This window comes from Lissotriton vulgaris, chromosome 2_1 (assembly GCF_964263255.1).
Source record: "Lissotriton vulgaris chromosome 2_1, aLisVul1.2, whole genome shotgun sequence".
NCBI lineage: Eukaryota > Metazoa > Chordata > Amphibia > Caudata > Salamandridae > Lissotriton > Lissotriton vulgaris.
Window position 1 is genome coordinate 1,818,275,257 of NC_141687.1, and position 24,609 is coordinate 1,818,299,865.

Sequence of the window (24,609 nt, forward strand, 5' to 3'; positions counted from 1 at the left end):
CTTGTTTGAAGCAGTCCTTTCTGAGAGATTACTGAGAGGAGATGGTGAGATGATTTTTTTTTTTTATTCACCTGTGTTTCTGCTCTCCTTACCACAGTATGACACTGGCAGCGAGTCCTAAGTAAATAACACTGGAGACTGCAGTGTTTTCCTGTCAAGAGATGACAAGAAATGAGATCATTCCATGGACCTTCACTGCCTCTAAGTTCTGTTTTCATGTGTATCGGCTGCTTGAATCTGGACCTTTAAAACCTGTCTGGGTGGAGTAAATCCACAGAAGCTGCTTTTGTGTCTTTTTTTGTACAGATTTTAGTGCCAGCTGAGTAGGACCCAATAATGTGACACTAAACTTCATTGGAATTCAAGCTTGTTAGGGGTGTACTGTGTATGTGCAGCATTCCTACAAAACTATAAATAATGTACATGATTTAGATGCAAAATACACGAAAATGGTATGCTTCTTCTGGGCCGCGTTCCTTGGGCTATGGTAGTTTTTGAGCTGGATGAGAACTTTGTTCATTGTTTATCCGAGAAGGCTTGGTTAAACTAAAGGAAGACAATGGATCTAGCTAAGTATTTGGGAAAAGATGAGAAATGTTCTGTTTTTATTTCTTCATGCCTGAGCTCTTCCGCTAAGAGGCAGCATTCTCCTATTTGATCAAGACCAAGAAAGCCCTAGCGCAGAAGCTTTGGTGGCATTTAATGGCCTCTGCAGCACTAAGAGAAGGCGAGGCTTTGTGGCATCAAACATGGGCTAGATAGCATTCCTTCCTAGTGATATTCTTAAGGTAGGACAAGGACAACTCTCGGAGAGGATAAAACATGCTATCCTTTTTCTCAGCAGAAGTATAAGTAACATAAATAAATAGCTGTGGAAAGTATGTCACTGGCTTTAAAAACCGATCATGGAAAAGTGTTGGAGCCACTTGTTCAAGACTTGGTATGTAACAGTGAAAGATCGGACCTACATTTTGAGTTGTGCATCATTTGGAGAGACAAATATGTGAATTTTCTAATTTGTGAAAGAATGAGTACCAGGAGTACTGAGTCTGCTCAGAAGCCCACAGCCGGTGCTATCAAAGATTGGAGTGCCGAATAACGAGGTTGCGTAGTTTTGATTTCACCTCATGCCTCTTTAATCCACCACCAGACACTCCCTGCCTTGTTATCTCACTTTTACAAGCTTTTTCTCATCCCTGTTTTCTTCCGTTGCCATAGTTTTTTTTCCATCTTTCTCTTTCCTTCCTACTTGTGTGTTTTTCTTTTTCTTGCTTTTGTCAAAGTCTGAAAAGGTAAAAAAATTGCTGTTCCCCAAAATGAGTTACGGTGGGCCCCATCTGCAACACTGACTCAAAATAAGCACTGATCATAGCAATGAATTCCAAAGTGAGAATGCAAACAGTGTGATGACATCTCATGGACTCATGGCTTGGACCTGTCAGCATTGTGCATTTTTCTGCAGAGGATTGGGTTTGATGGAATGTGTAGAATTTAAAACGAGAAGGGAAAGAATGTGAATAGACTACTATCACTTGCAATTTATCCTCACCCTGGAATACAAAGCATGTCAAAAAGGGCAATGTTCGCTAAGTGCTTAGGAAGGGACATTTAAGTCATTGTGGGAAGGAGTGAGGGAGAAGAAGTTTTCACAATCCTTCATACATCCTCCTTGAATTCAGTGAGGGGGTGGGAAGTAAGTCAAGTAACAGCCTAAATTACATTACAACCCAATCTGAATAGGATAAGTGTTGTTTCATGTTGTAAGAAACTTTCTACTCCTCTAGGACATTTGTCTAACATTATGGGGTGTTGCTTCAATATAACAAAATGGCCCTGCCCAATAGAAACGAGGACCTGAAGGGTCTCCTACAGTTGCATAGGATGGAAAGAGATAACCTATAAACATTTAGGAAAAGGATGAAACAAACTAGAGTGCTTTTATGTTTTCAACAGATCCCTGGAGCTCTTGTTTGCCAGCAACCAGAACAACAAACTTCTGTATGGGGAGCCCCCAAAATCACCAAGAGCCAATCGCAAATTCTCATCTCCCCCGCCGCTGGCGATCACAAAGTCTTCATCGCCCAGTCGCCGCCGAAAGCTTTCTCTGAATATCCCAATCATCACCGGTGGGAAAGCCTTGGACCTGGCTGCCCTCAGCTGCTCTTCAAATGGTTACGCTGGGGTGTGCTCATCTGTCTCCCCATTCAGCAAGACATCCTTGGATATCCACAAGTTGTACGTGTCCAGCAACTACGCCAACAAGTCAAGCGATGAGCCAGAGCCACCAGCCGAGAGGCCTGAAGAGTCTGGCCCACACAGGCAAAGTAAGAATGGAAGGGCATGGGGTGAGGAGTGGGGACTGGTTTGAGGGTTGGAGGTCTGTAACCACAGATTTTGTATGGGGGCAACACCTGTACTGAAGAGTGGAATTTGTACTGAAGTATTGTGTATTAACTGAGGTCCGGCTTTTATGCTGCATGACAGTGCATACATTGAGGAGTACCACTTCAGTATTTAGTAGTAGGGCCTATACTGGGAGCTATGGCATATACATAGTGGTGGGGATTTACTACTGTTAAGAGTTTATATTGATGGGCAGGTACTGCAGAAAAGTTGGAGTCTTGTATGAGTGTGTGGAGTCTGTTCTGAAGGGGGTATTGTAGAAATGAAGGTCAATTTGAAAGAAGAGAACCTTCTTCAGTGGTAAATTCTATAATATATACTGGTACCTACTGAAGGTTTATAATTCTGAAAAGGGGAGGTACCGAGAGGTGTAGCATGGGTTGTGCTGAAGAGCCTATGCTGTGGTGGGGACTTTAATAAGGACGGGGACAGAGGGCTGGTTACTGCTGGGTCATGAGTGTCATTTGGAGTGTGAAAGCACCAGTGCATCTGCTGAAAACCTGCAGGTGCCCCTTCCTGCCACGCTTAAGATTTCCTAGTTCTGCTAGGGCAGAAGCCACAGGCCTGCAAGCTGAAGTCCTCAAATGGCCTGGTGCTGATTTTTCAAGTTCACAACTGCCATACAAGGCATGTTAGGCATCAAAATAGGAATGTAGCCCACGAAGTGGGATAATGTCAGGCACTTGGGGGTTTCTTTCTCAACTAGAAACCCACAAACAGGCCGCATTAACATTGTACAGCAGGTAGTGCAATTGGCTAAAAAGTCCTCCTGCTGTATCGGCGGTAGCACTTTCTCGCAAGATTTATGGCAGGCCACCTCAACAAGGCCCTCAGTGGTCTAAATGACCTCCTACATCCCACTATTTGGTCTTCCACCAAAAAAACTGGAGCGAACACACAAACACCTGTTTATGAACATAGGGTCACCACATTCTTGTTCCTTGACCTAACCGTCTGAATACTACTTCTCTATATGTATACCTTCCTAAAAAATAATTCCATATTAATCAAACCAATATGTATGTTTTCATATTTCTACAGCGTAAATCTAGTTCCAGAGCAATAGAGTGCTGAACATGGGGCAATGGCCCCAGGAAGGTACAATCACTGGTAGAAGGTCAAGTGTAGACAGTCAGGGCAGAGTTAGTGCTTCTTAAAGATAGTGATTGTGGAAATATTAGTTGACAACCTTGATGGTTATTCTTCAATCAGTAGACTCTCTTTCTCTAGCTGATTATGGGGAACTGGTCTGTAATTTACTACAAAGACATAATCAGAAAAGAAACAAATGCATCTATGCTATTGAGAAGCCAGTGCTCCAAATGACTTCAAGGAACTGCAATTGTTTGTGATCTGTAAATACTTCTATAGTTTGTTTTCCTCCAAACAAGTAATACCTTCACTCTGCAAAATACATTTTAAATGCCAAAAGTTCTTTATCAGTGCTGGTGTAGTTTAACTCGGCTGGTGAGAATATTTACCAAAATAAGCTACTGGATGAATCTGGCCAGTGCTATTGGGTCTCTCTTAGGTAAAACAATCCCCAAGCACATGGAATGAAGCATGTGTTTTTATGATAAAAGCACATTCTACATTAGAGGAGGAGCACTAAATAGGAGGAGCACTAGAAACATGTTCTTTAAAGGAATAAAATGTCTGGTCTCCATCTTTTTAACCATCACAGCCTGCTTACCTGTATAGTAACTGGGTTATAAGTCTTTTCATTTCAGTAAACAGATAAATGAACCTCCAATACAAATTGGCAAATTCTAAAAGACTCTGAATGGGCTTGGCTGTGGTGAAACTGGGCTACTGAAAGATTATTTAAGCATTCTTTCTTATCTGAATACATGCTAGTGTAATTCTGTACAACAAAACCACTTCTGTAGTAGTATGGCAGACACATTTTTCCATCTCAGCAAAAAAATGCTAATTTCTCAATCATTGTTGTATAATTTTTTTCATAGGAGTCTGAATAAATCAAAATATTATCCAAGTAGATCATATGATGCATACCTAAGAATGTTCACCACACCTCATGAATAAAGTATTGATATGCTGTAGGAGTGTTGTAGAGTATGAAGGCATGACCTGGTACTCAAACAGCCCAAACGTAGTGCAAAATGCAGTTTTCCATTCGTCACACTCTCGAACTCTGACAAGGTGGTAAGCTCCTTCGAGGTCTGATTTTGTGAATATCTTTGCATTTTTAATTTGATCTAACAAGGTAATGGAAACCGCTGGCTGCAAATTTCTACATAACACATCAGCCTGCTTTTCCTCTTTGTTCTACTTAAGATAGTTGGTCTCTGATTAGTGATAGCGTTTATTTAGGGGTAACACATTTGCTTTCTTCTAATCGAATACATCACTAAACCCCACTTAACAAGAAGGTATGGAAATTGCACAACCAATTACTGGAGTAATATCAGTTCCTGATAGGGCCTTAGAGGGACAAGATTCAGAACTTTTAAAAGCACTTAAACAACTAACGAGACTACAAAACTGAATTTGTTTCTACTGTTATGAAGATTATATAAAGTTAACCAAAAATTACCCTTGAACTGAGGAGCATCTTTTAAATCAAAATAAATTTTTCTTCTATGATTTTCAAAACACATCAAAGAAATCATGTGTAAGTAAAGCCACACCAAAACTGAGCACCTCCCCAGGATACTTTTTCTTAATCACTGGCATTAGTAAAGATAATGCAAACTGCATAAAGTTTCCTGAGATCTGGAATCTAAGGGCTTGCTTTAGAGTTCAGCGGGCAGGTTATTCCACCACAAACATGACGGATTTCCCATCCGCCGTATTCAACTAAATACGCTTTTAAGGATTATTTATAAACTTGATTTAAAAATCCTGCATTATGTCTTTGTAGAAATACTGACCGTAAATGTAATATAAGCAACATGTCTCACAGTCTTCAGTTACTTTGCATGTAATGAATTCTAAATAGAGGTACATATGTTTTTTCATGCACTCATTCTGTATGAATTGTTATATTATCAAGTGCTTTGGATTAAATGGCTTTATTTAACTGATAATACTCAAATAACAACAACAGTATAATCATAGATTCTGCGTACAACTTCTCTCTCTTTTTCAGTTGCTATGTGCCTTACACTGCCGAATTGCATAGGTTCAGAAATTTCTATAATTTTATTCTCCTCAGGCTCGGATCGAATTATTAGTACCTTTGTTTTTTCTCAACAACGATCCGACAGAAAATTATCTATGTACACCACGAAATGCATGGGTTCTGCACATTTGGTAGGAGGATAAACCAGTGCCAATTCATTTTTAGCCATTGATAAAATAATGATGCTCTTTTTTCTTCTGGCCACCACGGTTCAATCACTACATGATTGAATGTGGTTCGATAGCTTTTTCATCATTGGATCTTTGATATATTCACATGCTTGAATCATTCGCTGACGTCAGGGTGGGAATCCCCTAATCCCCTAATAAAGCAGAATATAATATCAAATATACAGCATATTATATTGAAAAAGGCATAGGCTTAAAACTGCATAGAATCTTTATCAGCACATCCACTTCATTGGAAGGAACCCAAACTTCGGCCAATGAGGTGGAATCGTAAGCTCTCCTACTCCCTCTAGAGGCCACCATTGCTCATATTTTCTACCACAAGTTGTGTGTGAGGCAGTCCCCTGTCAGAGCTCTGCTCTAACCTTTCAGTTCACCTCAAATAGTTTCTATTTTGGTCTGCACTGGATTTGAACCAGCCCTATCTTCAACACTACTGTACTTTAAGTTGTTTTTAGGTAAGATTGTTACAATTACTGGAGCAGGGAGATCGTTTGGTCTGATACTGTCACCATGGCTGACAAAGAGAAGAAATCTCTATTTAAAGATTGTTCATCTTGTGACAACGAGAATATTTACACTGACGACCCACACTCTCAGTGTATGTATTGCTTTTATCCTAAACATAAGTCAACAGAATGGAAGATTTGTTAGTCTTTCTGAACTAATGCCCACATGCATCAAAGTAAATTGCATTCGCAAACGGTGCGAATCGCAATTTTCGGCCGTTTGCGAATTCAATTTACAAAATTGGGATGCATCATATTTTTCGCAATTTTAGAAATCGCAGTTACGTTGCGATTTTCTAAAATTGCGATTGCATTTAAGAAATCGCAATTTGAGATGAACATTTTAAATTTGTGAATTCGCGAATAGGGAGAGGTAAATTACCATGAAGTTGACCTTCATGGTAATTTGCGAAAACTTTCAAAAATGCACAAAAGTGCATTTTTGAAAGTTTCATTTTACACACACACATGCCCTTGGGGCATGTGTGTGTGAAAAATGCACTTAAAGTTATATTTCAGGGCTGCAGGGGGGGGTCCTTGGACCCCCCCCTGCACCCTTGAAATTGCATTTTCAATTTGCGATTCGCTGACTTCCCATTCATTCCTATGGGCCTCTAGGCCCATAGGAATCAATGGGAAGGGATTCCTTAATTGCGATTCGCAAATTGTGAATCGCAATTAAGGAAATTTAAGAAATCGCAAAAAAAAATGCGATTTCTTGGTGCATAGCCGTTTGCGATTTCTTAATTGCGATTCCTTAATTTTCACAATTAAGAAATCGCAAACGGCAACAATGATGCATGTGGCCGTTAGACTCTTAAGGACAGGGAAAGGAGGGTTGCTTTATTTCTTATGAATAAAGAGAATTTTCCTCTTTCTAACGGAGAGGCCCACTCTTCAGGGGAAGATTGCGTGAGAAGTGCCCCTAGCACTTCCATGTACGCAGCGCACAATATGGGACTTGTACAGTTTCCTGAAGATGATTTATTTGGTACAACAGTTGCAGCCATCTCCTCTGGTGAGAAACCAGATAAGTATGTGTCTAAGCGCTATAGAGTTTAACCTGTAATAAAAACGAAGTAGTCAAATATACCATTGCCGGCACCGTCAACGATGAGCATTCCGTTGACGATGACACCTTTGACATTGAGCGTTCCGTTGATGATGAAGAAACTATTGCCGACCACAATAACTTTGACAGCAACAAAACTGCTAATTATAATGCCCTTACGTTCGACGATGAAATCACTGTTGACAACCACATAGTCAATGAAAAACATGGGTGAAAATGTTTTTTCACCATTAAGGGTGATGGATTTACCTCCCGTTCAATTACTGCAGTCAGATCAAGAAGAAGAAGCTAGTGTTCATGCCTCACTGCAAGTTAAAGCCCAACACAATTAGATGTGAGATATGTCCCAGATTTTGGAAAGGAAGCAATGATGACAATGATTCTAACAACTAATATGTTTACCAGCAGGAGTACAAGTCTGAGAGTACTTGAATTGATATAAGACAAGAACCACCTAAATATAATAGAGAACTAGATGGGGTCCAAAAGGGAATGGCCTTTTTGATCAACATTGCAACAAATGATGGCTACTTTCAATAAGTTATTACAGAAGCAACCAACTAATAATCCTACCTGCATTCATCCTTCCACCTTTTCAACCTGCTTATTTACCAGTATCACCTTCTCCGCAATCATCACTGCTACCTCTTCCTCCAACATCAAGGGGAACAGTCCATGGGGAAGACATGGGTGATGTTTATTCTAATGATTCTACATACTCTGATATAGAAGGGGAGGAAGGTCAGTTATCACCAGACAGTGATGGAAGAGAAGATAATGGGCGAGAATAAATTGTTCTTACTGGAAATAATGCGCCCGTTTTACAGGATTCAGCAGATGATATCTCTAAATTTCATTCATTGGTTGAAAGAGCTGCCAAGAAATTCAATCCACCAATGGCGTCTGTAGATTAACCATACGTTCTTTATGACTTTAAAGAGCAACCTTGAAATTATGTTAAGTCCATACCCATTTTTGATTATGTCTGATCAGACTGTTTAAATTTAATGAAGACACCTGCTACTGTTCCGTAGGTATTACCTCATCTGGAGAAAAAATATAAGGCTCTGGATTAAGTCCTGGCTTGTCTCACTGGTCATACTAAACAGAATAAATTATTTATTCAGCAGCTCCGTGAATAACCAAGAAACCAATTACACCATCATCTAGTCCTCCAAACAAACATAGCAAACGCATTGACAATCTGGGCGAAAGAATTTACTCTACGGCAGCAACCTTGATTTAGACAGCTATTGCCCTGGCAATTCTATGTTGTTATGCTCACCAGATGTGGCTCGACATTGCTCCATTACTGGAACTTCTTCCTGTGGATAAAAGGGGAACAGTGAGAGCTATCCTAAAGGACTGAGAACTATTTTCTTCTTCCATTATTGATTCTGCAATGGACGCTTCCAATACAGATTGTCGTCAATTGGCAGGAGGTACGGTACTAAGGAGACACGGCGGGTTAAAATCCACAGCCTTCCATACTGACGTCCAATATAAAATTCCAGGCATGCCTTTTGATGTCCTCACTGTTTTTGGTAAACATGTTGATGAAGCTTTGCAAGGGCTGAAGACTGACTCTGACACAGCAAAGGTGCTAGGACTTTTACACTAGCGCAGAGTTGGGACTTCTACTTTTCGTGGTTCATGAAGATCACAGAATTTCACAGCATGATTCAATCAGTATGGAGGTCAGTGATGGTTATATTATCCTTAAGGACAGTCTGGATACTCCTTCAATCAGAACCAAAGACAGTTTTATGGGAGGTCTTCAGGAAGGAAGAGAGGTTCTTCGCAGGCACAAAATAATGACAATAAGAAAATAACTTGACTACCAGCTTATACCCCCTTATCCTTCTGGTCCTCAGAATTTAGGGAGGGTAGAGGTAATATACCTTTTCGGTCCTGCATGGAAGAACATAACATCAGACAAATAGGTAATATAAATTGTCCATTCAGGCCATCCACTTGAATTCATCCAGAGGACCCCAGTTTCTCCACTAAAAAGGAACATCATTTTCATTTGAAGGAGCTGCAAATAGAGAGAGCCGTAGACATTATCTCCAGATCGTAAAGGAACCAAGGTTTTTTTCCAGTTTCTTCCTAATGAAAAATCAGGTAGGTCAATAGAGACCAATACTGGATCTGAGAGAGCTGAGCAAGGTTCTAAAGAAACAGTCATTTTGGAAGATTACTTTGCCAAATCACTTTTTCTGCTTCTTTTTTTTCAGAAGGTAGAAAGTAGCACCTAAAAAATCAATGCACCAACCGTGGACATTTAGTCACACTAGACCTGGTTAAAGTTGAAAAAATATGGCCAACCGTGATACATTCTGAGAAGGTAAAATTCAAGGGGGCATGGCTGCAGGCAGTGTTCGAGGAGAAGGCATCATTATAGGGAAACCATTGGACGGAGTTGCATGAAGATTTCTATGTCCTGACTTAGTCATTTCTTTTGGAAGTGAAAATCTCCACCGGGAAAAAGCAGGATGCTATAGCCAACAAGGCCAGATATCCTTTTGGTGAAGGACTGCTGAACAGGATTTGCTGCCGTGGAGAAGAAAATGGCGAGAGCTGTTGCAAAGTCAGTCCAACCTGCAATGCACCATGGGCGAATACACAAGTAGGTTGGTCCTGGTCTCCTATTGGTTCTCAGAGAAGTTCTTACCCAAAGTCACCCGGTCACCCAGGCCCTCGTCACCAGCCGACTGGACTACGGCAACGCCCTCTACGCCGGAACCACCGCCAAGCTCCAGAAGAGACTCCAGCGGATCCAGAACGCCTCAGCCAGACTCATCCTCGACATCCCCCGACGCAGCCACATCTCCGGACATCTGAGAGACCTGCACTGGCTCCCCGTCAACAAGAGAATCACCTTCCGTCTCCTCACCCACGCACACAAAGCCCTACACGGCCAAGGCCCGAGCTACCTCAACAACCGCCTCAACTTCTACGCACCCAAACGCCACCTCAGATCGACCAACCACGCCCTCGCTGCCGTCCCCCGCATCCGAAGAGCGACAACAGGAGGAAGGTCCTTCTCCTACCTGGCCGCCAAGACCTGGAACACCCTCCCGACCGACCTTCGCCTGACCCAAGACCACCTCTCCTTCAGGAAGAAGCTGAAGACCTGGCTGTTCGAGCAGTAGCGCCCCCCCCCCCCCCTCCCAAGCGCCTTGAGACCCTCCGGGTGAGTAGGGCGCTCTATAAATGCCTTGATTGATTGATTGAAAGACTTTTAACTTTGGCTAATTGGGTTCCTATAGTACCACCACTGAGGGTTCAGGAGTGAAGTAGCCCCACCTGGGGGTTAGAACCCACTCAGACTGCATCCAGATGCGGGTTCAAGATGGTTGGAGCCTTTTCTGTCCCTGAGGCTCTGATCAGGAGGCCAGCCAACTAGCTCTTGGAGTCACTCTAGTAGTTCTTGTTTCGAGCAATGAAACAGGGCTCAAACACCAGGGCAGTCCTCTGAGGGTTCAAGGCAGGCTTCAGGCACCACAGCAGTCCTTCCAGGTTTAGCAGAGATACCCTCTGAAGTACACAGCAGGCCACAGAAGTAGGCAGTCCTCTGAGAGTCCTTACTCAGGTCCAGAAAGTGAACTGAAGAGTGGGACTGAGGCTCCTGGTTTTATACCAGGCGAGTTCTTTGATGTAGGAAACATTTTTTAGCAAATTCCCTTTTAAGTGCTTGACATTTCCTACCTTCACTGCCCTGGCTTCAAGTTGTCTGCATGAACAATGCAGTGTGAGTCCTCTGTGTGAAGGCAGGGCATGGCCTATTTAGTTGCAAGTGCAGCTGTGCCCAGCTTAGCCCCCCCCCATTCTGCCAGGGATGACCCAACCAAGCACATCTAATCCCTCTGCTGAGAGGCTGTCTGGGAGGAATAAACAAAGTCCAACTGCTAACTATACCCAGTCTTGTGACCCAGGAGCAGGCTGCAGGCACCAAATAAGGCAAGAAAATGCAAACTTTCTAAAAGTAGATTCAAATCTAGGACGTGAGTCTTAGACAGAGTGCGCACCACCTTATGCACTCAAAATGAGTGCTATAACTCAATGTTAATACATCAATGCATGAAAAATAGCAAAACCTTAACAATGTTATGATGTAAAAACCATTATTTTTCAAATCATCAATAACAAAGTAGCTACTTCATTCAGCTGCTTGTCTTAAAAACTCCTTGTTTTATTGAAGAAGAAGACTACAAAACAATATTCTCTTTGATCCACACATTAAATAATGACTTCTGATGTGAATTTCAGCACTCTCAATGTATTTCGAGTATACAAATCACCCTTTGTCAGGGAAAATCTACAAATGAACATATATACAATGAAGCATTCATATTGGCTATTATACACAATTGAACAAACATTGGCCTACAACATCCGGAACAGTCTAAGTGATTACGACTTCTAGAATAGGTGACTGGTATAATATAGATCAGCCATGAGATTTAACATGTATAGAAAAATGCAGCATGCTTAGACAGTGAGAAAAGAAGAAAATGTGAAGAACACAAAATATGTGTCTAAAGCCGCAATGGTTCATCCCAGGACAACCCTTACATGCTGTCGCACAAATAAACTAAAAAAGAAACCGGTGAAGTGAAAAAAGAATACCGAAATAATAAGGTGAAAAATGCTGGACAATGTACCTTCATGATGATGCACATAAGAAACGGCTTGATGGCAAGTCCACCAGTCAATGCTCAAAGGTATGAATGTGCTGCCCTGAAGGTCGGCGCAAAATAATGTAGGACCACAATCCTAAATAGTGCCACAATCCAAAGGAAGGAATGACTTCTTCAAAAAATGGATAAAACTGTAAACTGACTGACTACACGTATCATGGTGGCCTAGATAAGGTTACATAGTGACTCAATAGCAGGCGTGACTCACCAATATAATGGAGTAAGTGTCAAAACATATATCACAACCTCTTGCGTGACTATAAGTCACTGTAAATGTCCCAGGTACCCCCCTGTTATAAAATTGCGCCTCTACCTAAAATATAAGAAAAGTTCTATTGAGCAATAGAATCTATGAAACATAGTAATCTGCGCTTACCAAACTAAATATGTTGGGGCTCAGACGGACACCAACACTCTCGAACAGTAAAAAAGAGTAACCTCCTCTTCACCAAATCGTAATACTCACCACAAGAGAGAAACATAGATTAGGACAGTGAACTGTGCCTCTAAGATACATCAACTCTAAGAAGTTATGGGCTTACAGGGAAAGAGATCCGCAACGTGTCCCACGACGCCCATAGACCCGGAAGATTTTGAAGTGTTAGTCCTCGGTGTGGTGAATAAAGACCGCGCTAGGTGCCTGGTTCAATTGGGTCATACGTTCAATAACGTGAAAAGGAACTACCTCAGAGCGCGCACACCAACTTTGATGACCTTGTGTCTAAGGTATATGCGTTTACTATTTGTATATTAAGTGCATTGTCGCTGTTTCTAGATTTGAACTTTCTAAAAGTGGCATTTTCAAAATTAAAACTTAAAATCTGACTTTAACCTTAAAGAGGGTTCTACATTAAAATTTCTCAGGCACCAAACATTAATTATTTACCCGTTTGTTTCCAATCAAAAGTTAGCACTTATTAAATGTAATAAGGCAACCCAATGTTGTCCTATTGGAGAGATAGGTCTTACAGTAGTGAAAAATGATTTTATACTTTTTTACCACCAGGACATGTAAAACTGAAAGGTACGTGTCCAACCATTTAATTACAATGCGGGCTGTCCTATGGACTACGTAGGACCTACCTTAGGGGTGACTTCTATGTACTAAAAGTGCAGCTTAAAGCTTGGCCAAGTGGGTTATTTTCCCAAGTCGAATTGACAGTTTAAAACTTTAGTCAGACAGCAATGGCAGACCTAGTGCATGTTTTAAGGGGCTACTAAAGTGGGTGGCACAATAAGTGCTACAGGCCTACTAACAGCATTTAATTTACAGGCCCGCTATATGGTATACCACTCTACTAGGGACTTATAAGTAAATTAATGATGCCAAATATGTGTAAACCAATTTTGCCATGTTTAGGGAGTGAGCACAAGCACTTTTGCACTGGTTAGCAATGGTAAAGTGCACAGAGCCCTAAGGCCAACAAAAATGAATTCATAAAAATAGGAGGTTGAAGGCAAAATGTTTGGGGGAAGACCACCATAAGGCTGGCAGGTCTACCAATTACAGAACACACCTCTTGTGTCAGAATGGTTATTCTCTAGATTACTCCTGAGAAAGTAAGGTGTTGTATCATTGTGCAATGATTATGACATTTTTCATATTTCATACAAAGGAAAACCTTAAAGTTTATCATGGATAGAATGAGAATGCTTCAATTATCATCCCAAATCTGAACTCCTTCTGCCCCATGATTATTAGCATCTCTTGCATTGCCTTTCCTGGTTGCAATATATTTGCTAACATGACCTTGTATCGAATTGGGTTATTGGTTCACGGGGTGGAAGCCCTATCTGCAAAAACCGCAATCCTTGGCAGAGTGAACCACAAAAAGTCACTAAATTAATCTGCCCTCAACTCTCTCGCAATTGGGCACAAAAGCAGTTAGGCTTAACTTCGAGGAAATGTGTACAGTATCTATGCAGCACACAAGCAGCAGTAGTGGCTGGCGTCAAGGAAATGTGCTGGAACAATGTGGGAGGGTGTTGGGGGATATCGTGGGGGTGCTGTAACAAACAAAACAATATGAAAACGTGCTGCTCACCACTCTACTCATCCGTTTTCTGCTCCCCTTGGCACAAGCTGAAGCTCCCAGCCTTCCCTAAGGCCAATCCAGATGCTGCTCTCATACCCATGGGAGCAGTGTCGGGGTTTGGTAGAGCGGACTTGTCTTACCCTCCATCGGGAGCTGGGCCCCTGTGCCTGCTGATCTTTCTACCCAGCTACACAGCTGGGTTGGAGAGATGTAGGTGCGCATGACGGTTTGGCCGTCCTTAGACGGCTGGCCAAATCGTCATTCACACTGACAGCAGTGCCCACCACTCCTCCTCCCCATCTGCAGTGCTGTGGCCCCACGCACCAAGACTCAGGACGAAAAATAAAATTATATGCATTTAGATCATTTTATTTTTTGTTTGCCTCTGCGGACAGTGGGGCAACACTCCTCCACCAGAGCGGAGGAGCCGTCACTGACAAACAGTAATAAAGTAAAGATACAACATAAGTAAAATCCCAAACCAATTTAGAAAAATAGAGAAAATGGAAATAAATAAAATGACACCAAAATTAATGCAATTCAATCAGTAGAACCGGAGTTGTGAATTTTTAAAGCTTTTTTCTGCAATCTAGTGCCAAAAAGACCTAAGCACCAACCTCCAGTATCTGGTCACACATGACTGAGTCAAAGTCAAAAGCGAAAGCTGACTGCGGTGAAGCACAGGTTGGATACACAAGGTGGATTAGGCCCGATCTCGGCGTACCTTCGGACTTATCAGAATTCTTGAAGAAGTTCTTGAGAAGGTAGAGCCTGAGCAGGGCAAGGCACCAGGATGTATCCAAGGGCGAGCTGTCCACATTGGGTTACTGCTGGAGGAGGTCTCGGTGAAGACGAGGGCTGGAAAAGCACAGAGTGGGAGATGTTGGATTTGCAAGCCGAGGTGGTCTTCGTTGTTGACAGGGTGCTGATTATCATCAAGGCCGGTGAAGATTTCTACTTTTGAACTTAGAATTCTCTTTGGAACTCAGATTCACCCAATGCGATGAGGCTGCAGGCTATAGCCAAAGAAGGCTCTACGGTACCACTGCCAGGAAGTCCCACTGATGCGGATTTGCAGCAGTGGAGAGAAATGTATCAGGAGCTGTGGCGAAGTCAATCCCATTGGTGTTGCACCTTCGTCGGATCAACTTGCAGGTAGGTCCCCGTCTCCTGTCGGTTCTCAGAGCAGTTTTTGCTGGAAAATCTTCTGAGTCCCAGATTTAGTGGGAGGAGTTCATTTTAGCACCACATCAGGGGCTAAGGACCTGGAAGAGCAACACGTTGGGCTAGGATTAACTCCAGCAGGGACCAACAGCATAAGGCAGGCAGGTTATAGGGTCTCTGGAGCTTGTTGTGTCCCTGAAGCTCACACAAGAGGCCAGCCAGCTAGTTGTGGTGGGCCTGGGTTCAATGAGCAGGTCCAGTCTTCCTTTTTCAGGCAACAGGGCAGTCTTTCCAGCAGCAGGGAAGTTCTTTCCTTTGAACCTTCAGCAGGTCCAGATGTGATCTGAAAAGTGGCTCATATTGTAACCTGGTGCCAGCCTTTGTGTGTGAGTGGGACTCCCTGTCTTTTTTTTTTTTAAGTTCAAGTTTATTGATACCAAACAGAAAATACAAAGTGAAATGCATTATGAGAAAATACAATACAAAGAATACTGGAATAATTAATGCAAAATAATAGAAAAGCGGAATCAATAAACGATACACTCTCGTTCATGAAAAAAGGAATGAGAGAGGGAAACAATAAAAATAGAAATGAAAGTAAATAAGAAGATCAAATTCAAATATAGCAGCATATGCACAGATTACATTGAATGCAAAAGAGCAAACAAGCAGATAATCATATAAATAACAGTTGATAGACTGAAAAACGGTCTAGGAATAGGCAAAAAGACAACGATGTAATGTTCAAGGGGGTTTACGAACTGCATCTGGTAAGTTAATGGGGGCAGCGGTGACAGGAGGGGGAGAAGGGAAAGAAGTGGAGGAAAGGTAATCAGTGAGTGGAATCCAAAGGAGGTCACGTTTGATGGCAAGGGAAACAGGGGATACATAGTTGGTATCTAAACGATGATTAAAGCAAATAGCATTCCACCAGGCAGAATAAGTAAGTTTTGAGAAATCTTTCCAATTGGAACTAATTAAGTGAAAGGCTACATCAAGAAAAAGGTCAAACAACTTGTAGTGAGAAGGGGATTGAGGTAATTCTGGAGAGAGGGAGCCGAGGAAAGCGATGGATGGAGTGAAGGGGAGTTGAAAATGGAAAATAGCGGAAATACGTGACCAAATTCCACGCCAAAAGGAGGTAACGTTAGGGCAGTGGAATAACATATGGGATAAATCAGCCGAAGAGGAGGAACAGGACCAACATGTCGGAGAAAAATCAGGGGAGAAAGAAGCCAATTTAGATGGAGAGAACAATAATCTTTGATAAATAAAATAAAGAGTTTGTGTGGTATTGGCAGCACGAGAGGTTTTGTGAATCTTAATCCAAAGCTTATCCCATAAAGAGACAGACCACGTGACTGATAAATCTTGTTCCCAGGCCAGTTCAGTGCGAGATTTAGAGCGCTCCGAAGGTGTTAGTAAGCAGGAGTAGATACGAGAAGCAGAAGGAGAAGAAGTTAAGAGTGGAGACAAAAGAGGGTAGAGTGGGGGAAATTCGGAAGAAACTGGAAGGGAATGAAGGAAGGAAAGAAGTGCAGGGAGGAGTAGATTATACTGCTTGTGAAAGGAGTTGGGAAGAAGATAACGGGATTGCAATTCAGAGAAGGATAAGGGAATTCCATCACAAAGCAACTGCGAAACCCATTTTATGCCTTTAGAGTGCCAAGATTTCCAACAGAAGGAGCGATTTTTAATGCGGAGCTGTTTATTGTGCCAAATGGATTGGTGAGATAAAGAAGTAGAGGACGGATAAGTAGAGGGGATGAGGGGGGTAAGAATATGACACGAGTGCGCAATTATAGGAGATCGCAAGAAAGAAGTGTGAGCCGAAAATGCGAGGAGTTCTGAAAAGTCAAAGGGAGAGATGAAAGACTTTTCCAAGGATAACCAAATTGGTGGATAGGTAGGGGGATCTGTAGATATCCAACGAAGAGTTTGCCTCAGGGAAAAGGAATGATGATAAGTTTTGAAACTTGGGAATTTCAATCCTCCTTGAGACTTGTCTTTTTTAAGAGAGGAGAGCGCAATTCGAGGAGGTTTGTTCTGCCAAAGAAATTTAGATAGAAGAGAGTCTAATCGTTTAAAATAATAATTAGGAATGCGGACAGGAATCATAGAGAGGGAGTATAAGATAATAGGGGCTAGCATCATCTTAATCGAATCTAGTCTCCCCCACCAAGAAAGAAATAGTGGATTCCATTTAGTGATAGAATCCGAGAGTTTCTTGGTGATAGAATCAAAGTTGAATTTTAGAGTGTCTGAAATGGAAGAGGAAAACCAAAGGCCCAAATATTTAATTTTTGAAGGTTGCCAGGAAAACCCAGTCTGATCAAAGTAATGCCGTAGGCAAGAGACATTAAGGGGAAGGATCTCGCACTTATCACGATTAAGACGATATCCAGAAACTAAGGAGAAAGCTTCAACTTGACGAAGAAAGGAGGGGATAGTAGATTCAGGATTAGAACAGTAAAAAGGAATATCGTCAGCGTAGACTGATAATTTGACTTGGGCAGGGCCAGGGTTGAAACCAGTAATAAGATTATCTTGTCTAATCTTTGTTAAAAAGGGCTCGAGTGCAACAATAAACAATAAGGGGGAAAGAGGGCATCCTTGACGAACCCCTCTGGAGAGGGAAAAATAATCAGAAACTTTACCATTGGCGAAAATAGAAGCTTTGGGGCCAGAATATAGGAGAGCAATGAGAGAAATTAATTTTGGGGGGAAGCCAATCCAGGAAAGAGCACGGAACATAAAATCCCAGCTAATACGATCAAAGGCCTTTTCGGCGTCAAGAGCGATGGCAGCTAAGGGGTATTGAATAGTGGAAGCTTTACTAAGGACATTAAAGAAAACTCTTGAGTTATCAGATGATACGCGACCTTTGACAAAACCAGATTGCTCTGGACCAATGAGTTCAGGTAAAATGGGATCTATCCGGAGGGCATGTAGCTTGGCAAAGATCTTGTAATCCGTATTTACAAGGGAAATGGCTCTATAATTCTTGCATAGGGTAGGGTCTTTGTTGTCTTTAGGAATGAGGCAGATCATTGCTTCCTGAAAAGTACCTTGAGGAGAGCCATCAGAGATAAAAGGAATTGAAAAGAGAAAGCAAATGGGGTAAGAGTTGCTTGGAGAAATGATTATAAAATTCAATAGTAAACCCATCAGGGCCAGGGGCTTTGCCACGACGGAGTACTGAAACTGCGTGAGAAATTTCTGCTAAAGTGACGTTCGATTCAAGCGGTGAAAAGTCAACATGGGAAGAAGAAGGGGGGTGAGAGAATGAAAATAAGAAGTCAAATCATCAGGAAGAGGAGGGGATTCAGGGGTATAAAGTTGTTTATAAAACGAAACAAAATTGTTTAGAATGTCTTCTTCTTTGAAGTGTGACATTCCATCCGAATCAGTGATGGAGGTAATCCGGCTCCTATCTTGACGTGCTTTTAAATAGTTGGCTAAAAGTTTACCCATCTTGTTTTGACCGCCATAGTAGCGGGCACTGCATTTTAAAAGATAGGAGGATGCGGCATCAGTGGAGGACTTATTAAAAGCAACTTTCGCGGAAATAAGATCCTTAAGAGAAGAATCAGAGGGGGATTGATAGTAGGAATATTCTAATTTTTTGATTTTTGCTAAAAGAAGGGAAGATTGACGTTCGAAACCTTTCTGTTTTTTAGAGACAAAATTAATTATAAAACCTCTAGCTGTTGCCTTGAAGGAGTCCCAAATCATGACAGGGGAGGACTCAGGGGTAGAATTAGTGTGAAAAAAGTCAGTAATAAAAGCACCAAACTGGTCTGTGAACTTGGAGTCAGCCAAGAGAGAGTTGTTGAAACGCCATCTGCCAGGTGAGGGGGAGAAGGGTATCAGGTCAAAGTCTACAAGGACAGGGGCATGATCAGATAAGAGAATGGAGCCAATTTCAGAAGCAAGGACACATTGGGTAAGGGATTTAGTAAGGAAAAGGTAATCGATACGGGATTGGGTTTTGTGAGGAGGAGAAAAATAACTGTATTCTTGGAGATCAGGGTGACAGAGTCTCCAAATATCAGTGAGGGAATTACGACGAATAGCTGAGGTAAATTGATTATGCATTTTGGATCGAATGAAGGTAACTGGGGAATGTCTGTCAAGGAAGGGATCATGAATCTGATTACAGTCACCACCAAAAATAATATAATTATCAGTTAGGGAAACCAATTTATCTGAGATGAGGGGCCAAAAGGTATGATCAACATTGACTGGAGCATAAACATTAAAAATAACAATAGGCACATTATCAATCTTCATTCTTAATAGTACAAAACGACCATCAGTATCAATTTCAAAATGAGAATCAGTAACAGCAAATTTTTTATGAACAAGTATAACTACGCCATTCTTTTTCCCCAAAGAGGGAGAAGAAAAAGTATGGCCAACCCAAAGTCTTTTTAGTTTAGACGATTCAGTATCATTAAGGTGGGTCTCTTGTAACATGGCGACATCAGTTTTTAATTTAACTAAATGAGCTAATACTCGCTGTCTTTTAATTGGACTATTTAAACCTTTAACATTCCAAGATGTAACTCAGAATGATATAAAGAAAAAGCATTAACAGAGAAAAGAATGCAAACAATGCAATAAAAAGTGCAAAAGGGAGAACTGTAGTGGAAGGAAAATATGAGGTAAAGGAATAGGAGGAAATGATGAAACAAAGAGAAAAAGGGATCAAAAAAGTGGAGAAAAGAGATAGGGAAGAAGTGGAGGGAAAAGGAAATCTAAGAGGAAGTATTGAGAAAACGGAGAGAATAACAACAGACGAGATAGTAGGAAAAAATGAGGAGAAGAAGAGAGAACAGAGAGAAAAAGAGAACAAAACAACCAGATAATAACATGAAACCGTGACAGCGCCGTATCCTCATCTTGCTTCAACATTCTTCGCATGCTCAAAAAAACATTTCGATGGATCCCCACCGAAACCAGGAAAACAGTCACCCATGCTCTAGTCACGAGCCGACTGGACTACGGAAACACCCTCTACGCAGGCACTACCGCTAAACTCCAAAAGAAACTCCAACGAATCCAAAACGCCTCAGCCAGAATCATATTAGACATCCCACGCAACGAACACATCTCTGGTCACCTGAAAGACCTCCACTGGCTACCCGTCAATAAGAGAATCACTTTCCGACTGCTAACCCACGCACACAAATCACTCTACGACATTGGACCAGAATGCCTCAACTCAAGACTGTCCTTCTACACCCCCCCCCGCCAACTACGTTCCTCCAGCCAAGCCCTCGCCACTGTACCTCGCATCAACAAGACCACCATGGGAGGCAGATCCTTCTCTTACCTGGCTGCTAAAACATGGAACTCACTCCCCACTCACCTTCGCCTTACCCAGAACCACCTAGCTTTTAGAAAACAACTTAAAACGTGGATATTTGACAAGTAATCCTCCCCCCCCTCCTTAGCGCCTTGAGACCCTCTGGGTATGTAGTGCGCTATATAAATTCTCTGACTTGACTTGACTTGACCTACAAATGACGGATTCAAAAGGTACAAGGGGGAAGGAGGTACCAGACGGAGTGACGGTACAACCGGGGTGAAACAGGACGGAGGGCCGGGAGGCATCGCAGCAAGGGAAGGGATAAACTGTGGAGAAAAATAAGTAAGCAATTGTTACAAACACGACAACAGGGGAAAAACATGTGGCAGCAATAAGACTAGCAAACGCAACAGGACGAAACGGTCAAACAGTGAGGGGTAAGGGACAGAAATTCAGCCAGCAGTCGATGAGGAGGATTCCATAGGATCAGCATGATGAGCGTTGATGAAACTTCGAAGGCGAAGAGGGTCTTCAAATGTTGTAGTCTTATTATTGTAAGTAACTTTGAATAGGCACGGGTGGAAAAGACCATAACGAGCCCCCATGCCCCGAAGAGCAGGTCTTAAATCCAAGAAGGCCTTCCTCCTGTTAGCAGTGGCCTTGGCGTAATCCTGAGCAAAGAATAAAGTAGATCCGGACCAGATAATTCGCTGAGTGGATTTTGCTGCTGAGAGAACCTTCAATAGGTCCGTGCATTCCAGGAAATACAGGATCACCCCTCTAGGCTTCTGAGAGGGGGAGGTCGAAGATGGAGGGCGACCTAATCTATGTGCTCTCTGAATGTTAAGCAGGGTGCCGTCTGGCATATGAAGGACTTTAGGAATGAAGGATTTGAAGAAACCAATGGGGTCCGACCCCTCTTGTCCTTCCTCAAGGCCGTATATACGGAGGTTGTTGCGCCTATTACGGTTTTCAAGCTCCTCCACTTGACGCTGAAGGGTAGAGACCTGAGAATGAAGAGGAGAGATCTTCGCACAGTCATTCGCCAAGGAAGAAAGCGATTGCTCCACAGTCGTAACCCTGCTGTCGAGCTGCGACCAAGAGTCGGTGAGAACTTGGAGTTTCGCATTAGTGTCTTCCATAAAAGGGCGCAGAGCCCGGATTTCCTCCAATAATAACTCCATTGAGACAGGAGAAGATGGTTTTGGAGGCGAAGGAGGGTTTTGTCTGAGGCGTTTTGTAAGAGATTTCCCAGTAGTCGCTGTAGGAGTCTCAGACGCCGCCATCTTGTCTTCCGAAAGAGAAGATAGAATAGATTGAGTTCGAGAAAACTCAGTAAAAATCTTCGAGTTTTTAATGAAAACATGCTTGGTAGGAGGTGCCGCAGTCGTAGTGCCTTTAGATCTACCCATAAATAGCTGCGAAGAAATTAAAGCCAATAAAGTGTCGGAGGTCGCGGGAGAGGCAAAATGGCCGCCGAGTGAAAGTCAGTCAGAAAAGGCAGATAAAATTACTCAAAAATGTGCGCAAAACGTATCATACCTCCAAAGAATAAAGGAAGACGAAGGTGAAGGAAAAATCACCACAGAGTTCCAAGGGAATCATTGATACGGTGACACAGCTCAGCCGGAGAAAAAACAAAATGGCGGTCGCAATGCGACAATGCAGTTGCGGAACTTACATAGTTCGTAAATCCAAAATGCCGCACTCCAGTGAAGCCACAAGTATCAGGGTAGGAGGAGTAGATGTTCCGACGTCCTCACATCCCTATATTAGCTCTGAGCGAGTCAGGAAGGATGCCGTACACCGGACAAGCCGAGGAGCTTCACCCGGACACCGCCATTCACGCAGGGCGCCAAGCCACGCCCCCGGGGAATCCCTGTCTTACCCCCACTTCGGGAAAGGTATTCCTTTCCAGTGTCATGGCTACAAAACATTTGTGGAGACAAAAGATTGGTATCAGGTTCCTTTGTGTGTGAAGGAGGCAAAGCCTCTTGAAGTGTAAGTGGGACAGGGCACACCTCCAACCTGAACTACCCTGGCAGGATGGGCAATGCATGTCCGCTTTCCTTGACTGTCTGGGGGTAATACACAAACCCTAACAGCACATCCATTCACACTTGTGTGACCCAGGGCACTGGCAGAAGGCACAAATAGTTGGGGCAAGAAAATGCCATCTTTCTGAATGTGGCATTTTCAGAATTGTGATTTAAAATCAGACTTCACCATCAAAGAGGATTCTAAATTACAATTCAAATGCGTCTAAGAAGCATCATCCTATCTACTCCCAATTGGAAGTTGCATTTTATTAGTTGTACTAAGGTAAGCCAGTCATAACCTATAGAGGAGATGGGTCTCACAATAGTGAAAAATAAACTTTAGGAGTTTTCACTTCCATGACATGTAAAACTTAAAACCAAATGTCCCTCATATTGTATGCCATGCACTCTGCTTTAAGAGCTGTTAGGGTCTACCATGAAGGTGACATAAGTATTAAAAAGGAAGGTTTAGGCTTGACAACATTTTTATTTTGCCAGGTTGAAATGGCAGTATAGAACCGAACTACATGCTGCATTGGCATGCCTAAGACGTTTTAAAGGGCTACTTTAGCATGTTGTGCACTGAATGCTCCAGTCTCTCTGGTAGCACTTAATGTACAGGCCATTGGTACATGTAATACAGTTTATAAGGGATGTGTGAGCAAATTCAATGTGCCAATTAAGTTTAGACCAATATTGTTTGTTTTAGGGCAAGGGCACAAGCACTATAGCTCTGGTTAGCAGTGGTAAAGTACACAGAGTCATAAAGTAAACAACATCTAATTCAGCACAACAGGAGGGGTGAATGCAAAAGGTTTGTGAGTGACCTTGCAGAGAGGGCCATGGCCTAACAGACCTGACTAGGGTTCCTGGACAGAATGGCAGATTCATCTGTGCACCCTAGAGTAAAAAGTTGCTATGCTGCCTCTAAGATATGTTTTTAAGTGATATTCAATGTGTGTACTTGATCCCTTGCGACTGTACATATAAACCCATTTTATTCTGTACTTTAGCTGCTACCTGCAATTCATCTTGGTATGTCAATCCTTTGTGATCTGCAGCTTTTACAGATTTCCATTGTGAACAAGGGTGGTTGAAATGGGGATGCTCTTATATACGTCTTTGGAACGATCTCCTGACAGCTGGGGGTGAAAACTCTTGCATGCCACCCTTGTCTCCACCCCTTCCCCAGTGAAAGAACTGAACTTTTGCATAAAATATTGACCTGTGAGTTCTGCAAGAGCTTGGGCCCGCTTAAACATTTATCTCCAATCCGATGGTCTTGGTAGGAGCTTGAGAGGTAACAGGGGGAAAATCACATTTAAACCTCAATTCAGTGTAACCAACTTGGTCACACAATAATCCACTTGGCAACTAAATCTGAGTTTAGTAAGATTTAATTATAAATTTAGAAACAAATCGATTTAGACCAGCCTCAACATTATCATTTAAAAATACAGAACAGACAAAATAGGTCCAAATCTCCTAAATAGATCTACCCTATATAACACAAAGCAGACAACTAACTCTATAACGACAATGCATATAATAAGGAAAAATAATTGAGTGTTACACGGCATCAAATGATTCTCCAAGGTAAGCATGCAAAAACTATCTCTCCCTATATTGCCTTAAAGGGGCAATTCTAAATTAAGAAGCATTTTGTAAAGGTGAAATTAGAAAGGTGTCAGCTGTCAGAGTCTTCAGTAGAAGACACTCCAACCATGGGTCATGTAGCATAAAGCCACACAAGCAGATGCATAGATCTACTCCCGGTAAAGTCCTCAGATGACTCTCCTGTCCCTCATTAAATTACAGCATAAAAAATATCAATTGTATTCAAGGTAGACAGTCCCAAGTGACTTTTGCTGGTACTTTTTCATGATTACGGCACAACTGGATACTTGCACTACCTTTCCCACATTGATAATTTGCAACTTCGTTCGTTCTTGGTTATTTTTCTCCTCCTCCATGGGAATTCGCCTCCTTGCTCATGACAGCTTTTCTTCTTGACAAACGTCGTCTTCTCATGAGGC

General features: G+C 42.2%; 1 protein-coding gene across 1 annotated transcript in view; it reads left to right on the top strand.

The window, feature by feature from the left end:
- RASGRF1 (Ras protein specific guanine nucleotide releasing factor 1) overlaps positions 1-24,609 on the top strand; it is a 656,364-nt gene that overhangs the window by 441,425 nt on the left and 190,330 nt on the right. The window contains exon 15 of the mRNA XM_086957896.1: positions 1,954-2,324. Within this exon, the coding sequence (XP_086814022.1) occupies positions 1,954-2,324 (371 nt within the window). The remainder of the gene's footprint in view (positions 1-1,953; positions 2,325-24,609) is intronic.